A 4524-nucleotide genomic window follows, 5' to 3' on the forward strand; every position below is an offset into this window, starting at 1 on the left:
TTAACGCCACGCAGCCCAGCTGACCCCACTGACTGGGGGGTCCAGACCTCCCCCCGCCGCACCGGCTTCTCCCTCCCTCCCCAGGAGTCCAGACCCCAGACCCAGGTAAGGTGACCTGCCTCAGACCCGAGAGTGAGCCCTGCTCCCTGTGCTGTATTCCCCATTCCTGGGAGGCCCTGTGTTGTGGAATTCCCCCAACTGCTCAGGATAGTCTAGTGGGGTGACTGAAGAGAACCTTGTGTTGCAGTCCTTGAGGACCCCAGACCCTGGAGCTGCAGCCCAGGGAGGCAGGGGTCTCTAGATGGGACCCCCAAACCAGCACAGGCCTCCTGACCTTCCAGAGTCCACTCTTGGGATTTACCTGTATCAGCGTCTTGGGACAGGGTGTGCTGGGAGTCGGGGTGTCTGCCATTCACCTGCTGTGTGACCTTGGGCAGATGACTTACCCTCTCTGGGTTTGGGTTTCCTCACTTGTAGAATGGGGATAGCGAGTCCCACTGCAGAGGGTGGTTAGTAGGAAGTAGCTGATGGGCAATGATGGCCATTGGTCATCATGCTGACATTGACCACAGACAAGGGCATGTGCTCCTATGTTCATCCCTCACTCAGCAAACTGTTATGGGCAGATAGAGCCCATGCACAGGACTCCTCCTGCTCCCAGCTCTGTGCACATGTACAGATCAGCCACCTCCCCTACCTGGGCCCAACTTCCCAGTACCTGTGAGGTTACAGTCAGACAGGTCTCCCTGTGCTATGGGGACTGCGAGATGAGATGAGGCAGCGTGGGATGCTGTTCCTGGGGAAAGGGGCAGGCCGGTTCATGCCTCCTTCCTCATGTTTGCATGTGCCCACCTGCCCTCCTATGGACCCAGAGTCTCAGCACCCCCAGGTCAGCTCTGTCCCATCCTGGAGGCTCCAGCCATCCCCCGGACCTGGGGACCTCGTCCTCTACCACCAGCGAGATACACTGGACCCCGTGAGTACCATCTGGGACGCTTGGTTGGGGTTGGGGGCTACTCCACAGGCAGTGCTGAGCACATACTAATTTACTCCTCCCTACCCAGGATGGAGTTGGGAAATTTCTCCTAAGGAGTGCTTGTCCTTATAGTGCTTACGGGTGATTTTAGTGGGGTGTGTGTGGGGCAGGGGGTGCGGGAGTGGAAGGACACTTGTCTGTAGTGTTCCTGACCTGTCCCTCCCAGCTCTGGGCCTGAGAGCAAGCCTCCCACACTGGGCACCTCTCCCCTCCATCTCTCACTGGGTTTCCAGGGCTGAGGTCAGTGTGGGTGTGTGCACAAAGTGGAACACAGATTTGAAGGCATTGAGAGCTCAGGGGAGGTGGAGTGTGGGTGATTAGGGTTTGGAGAGCAAGGAGCAGGCCTCGGATGGAGGCACTGAAGCTGGAAAGAATCGCCATGCCCAGAGCTGGGCCAGGGACTAATGGGAGCATGGAGGGATCTGGGAAATTCCAAGAATGTGTCCACCTTGGTTCGGGAATAGCCAGGCCTGGTCTGGGGAGGGGTCAGGGTCCTGGTGGTTGCTATGGCAATGTTTCCTGCAGGTACCGGGCGATGTACCAGTACAGGCCCCAGAATGAGGATGAGCTGGAACTGCGGGAAGGGGACCGTGTGGATGTTATGCAGCAGTGTGACGACGGCTGGTTTGTGGGTAGGTGGGCCTGGCGGGCACGCTGGGGGCAGGTGCATCTCAGAGTTCTAGGGGACTGAGCTGGGGGACAGGCCAGAAAGGGTATCTCAGAGTCCTGGGGGCAGGGCCTGGGAGAGAGGCCAGAAAGGTTATCTCAGGATCCTGTGGGGATTTGAGTGGCTGCTCCTGCCTGCCAGGACTGGTTCAGCAAAGATTCATGGGCTGACCACCTCCCACCCTTCCAGCCCAGCACTGGCTGCTTTCCCAAAGCCAGCACTCTGTTGTTCTCATTCCCTGAAGAAGGGTGAGGCCTGGGAGGAAACCAGACTTGCTCAGGGTCATTGTTGAAGCCAGTGGGACTCAGGGGTTCCTGACCCCCAGGCCTCTGTTCCTTCCATCATACACCTGTGTCTGGGAGCAGTCCTTGGGTGGGAGGGTTGTGGGGGGACTTGTCTCCTAAGACGCTGAGCCCTTGGTGGAGAGAACCAAGTCTCACACCTGTGTGTCCCCACCCCCACCACCCAGAGCTAGAAGCTAGCTCTCTCACCCCCAAGAGAAGAGAGAGGAAAAAGATCTGAGCCCTCAAGGCTGACTCAAGGGCAGCTTAGGCAAGGACTAAAGCAGGAAGTCTCAGGTTGGCCTTGGCCTGGTTCACGGTGACCACTCAGCATGCTTTTTTCCCAGAGTGAGCCGGTCAGGTCCAGGCTGCAGCTTCAGGGGATGGGGTCATCCCTAGAGAGCAGTGAGCATCCAGAAGCTCTGGCTCAACAGGCTCCAGGGCCTGAAGCGTTGTGGGGGTACCTTGGGAGGAGTGGCCACAGGAGTGACAGCCTTCCTCTCTCATCTGAATCCAGCACCTCAGTGCTGACCACCCTTCTGACACACCAGTAACTATGAAGCACCAGCTTATTAACATGGGGCTTCCCAGGTGGTGCTAGTGGTAAAGAATGAGCCTGCCAATGTAGATGTAAGAGATGCGGGTTTGATCCCTGGGTTGGGAAGATCCCCTGGAGGAGGGCTTGGCAACTCGCTCTGGTATTTATGCCTGGAGAATCCCATGGACAGAAGAACCTGGCGGGCTATAGTCCATAGGGTCGCAAAGAGTCAGACACAACTGAACGGACTTAACACACACACACACCCAAACACACACACACACACACAGAGCTTGTTAGCAGTCCTTTCCTTGGATGGGTGGGCTTGAGGGCACATTCTTTTTTTTTTCATTCACAAGTTTTATTCCATGCAGTTAACTTTTTGTATCTTCAAAGTCAATTTACTTTAAAAAATTAGTATTTCTTATTCATCATAAAATCTATCCCCCTCCCCCAAGGAAACCAAATTCATGGAAGGAGTAATTTAGGTCTAAGGTGTTAGTTGCTCAGTTGTGTCCGACTCTTTGCAACCCCATGGACTGTAGCTTGCCAGGTTCCTCTGTCCATGGGATTTCCCAGGTAAGAATGCTGGAGTGGGTAACCATTCCCTCCTCCAGGGGATCTTCCCAACCCAGGGATCAAACCTGGGTCTCCTGCATTGCAGGCAGATTCTTCACCATCTGAGCCACCAGGGAAGCCCAGTTGTCAATTTTTTGGCTACACCACACAGCTTGTGGTATCTTAGTTCCCTGACCAGGAATAGAACATGCATCCTCTGCATTGGAAGCACGGAGTCTTAACCACTGGACTGGGGGCAGCTGAAATAGGTACTATAGGTTTGTGACAAAGGCTTTGTAGCCCACCATGCTGTACATATATGGCAAAATGGCAGCACTTTGTGCGTGAGTGCAAAGTTGCTCAGCTGTGTCCAACTCTTTGCAACCTTATGGACTATATCCACCAGGGTCCTCTCTCCATGGGATTCTCCAGGCAAGAATACTGGAGTTTGTTGCCATGCCCTCCTCCAGGGGGTCTTCACGACCCAAGGATTGAACCCTCATCTCTTACGTCTCCTACATTGGCAGTCGGGTTCTTTACTATTAGCTCCACCTGATCAAGTTCACCTAAATGAAGTCTTGGGGACACATTCTAATTTTAGTCTGTACACTTCTGCATTTTTTTCTTTTTTTACAACTCCTATTAAAGACAGGAGGAAAAAGTACCACTTTTGTGGAATAAGCCCCAAGGGCTTTTTTAGAGGGAAGGTTGAGAACAGTTGTTTTCTCAGTTACACTGGCACATTTCAAGTGCTCATCAGCCACATGTGAGTATCATTTTGGACAGTGCAGATCAGGGAAGGCTTCCTGGAGGAAGTGAGGGAGGCGGTGGAAGGATTTGGGGAGGCAGAGAGGAGAAGGGAGGCCCTCTAGGGAGGGGAAGAGTATCAGTAAGGCCTAGGGGCAAGAGGGCCCTCAGCTGCTCACAGAAGTGGGTGGCTGCCTGAGGGGAAGGGATGGTCAGAACTTTAATTTAATTTTATTTTCCTGTAGCTCCTAGCATTTCTCTTCCTCTACCCCAGGACACAAATTTTGGGGGGTTGTAGTAGACAGAGGCCTGGATTTTGGTCCCGCTTCTACCTCTGAGCAGCTGAATGCTTTGGGGGAACTGACATGGCCTTGTCATATACCTTACCTGCCCCGTCTCTAAAATTAGGGTGTCATACTAGACCAGTGAGATTCCTCCCTACTTAAGTTCTGTGATTCATTCTCCTGCCTCCTTGCTTTCCTGAGGGGTTATTCAGGGCTGTGTGCAAAGTTATGCACAGTTGGTTGAGTGCTCAGATTCGCCCATCATTATCAACATCATGATGCGTGGCTGGGCCCATCTTGGAGGCTTCTGCTTCTAGGGGCCAAGAGTGAGGAAAAGCAGACTCCTCCTTCCCTGAGACCTGGATTCCACCTGCAGTTCTGGGTACTGCCAGCAGAGGGCAGGGCTCTCACTC

At 53.8% G+C, this 4524-nt stretch overlaps 1 protein-coding gene across 1 annotated transcript in view; it reads left to right on the forward strand.

The window, feature by feature from the left end:
- Nucleotides 1-4524, forward strand: part of SORBS3 (sorbin and SH3 domain containing 3) — a 30245-nt gene that overhangs the window by 24714 nt on the left and 1007 nt on the right. Inside the window, exons 18-20 of the mRNA XM_010845478.1 lie at nucleotides 1-105; nucleotides 873-976; nucleotides 1562-1668. Of these exons, the coding sequence (XP_010843780.1) occupies nucleotides 1-105; nucleotides 873-976; nucleotides 1562-1668 (316 nt within the window). The remainder of the gene's footprint in view (nucleotides 106-872; nucleotides 977-1561; nucleotides 1669-4524) is intronic.

This window comes from Bison bison, unplaced genomic scaffold (genome assembly GCF_000754665.1).
Source record: "Bison bison bison isolate TAMUID 2011002044 unplaced genomic scaffold, Bison_UMD1.0 scf7180017864217, whole genome shotgun sequence".
Taxonomy (NCBI): domain Eukaryota; kingdom Metazoa; phylum Chordata; class Mammalia; order Artiodactyla; family Bovidae; genus Bison; species Bison bison.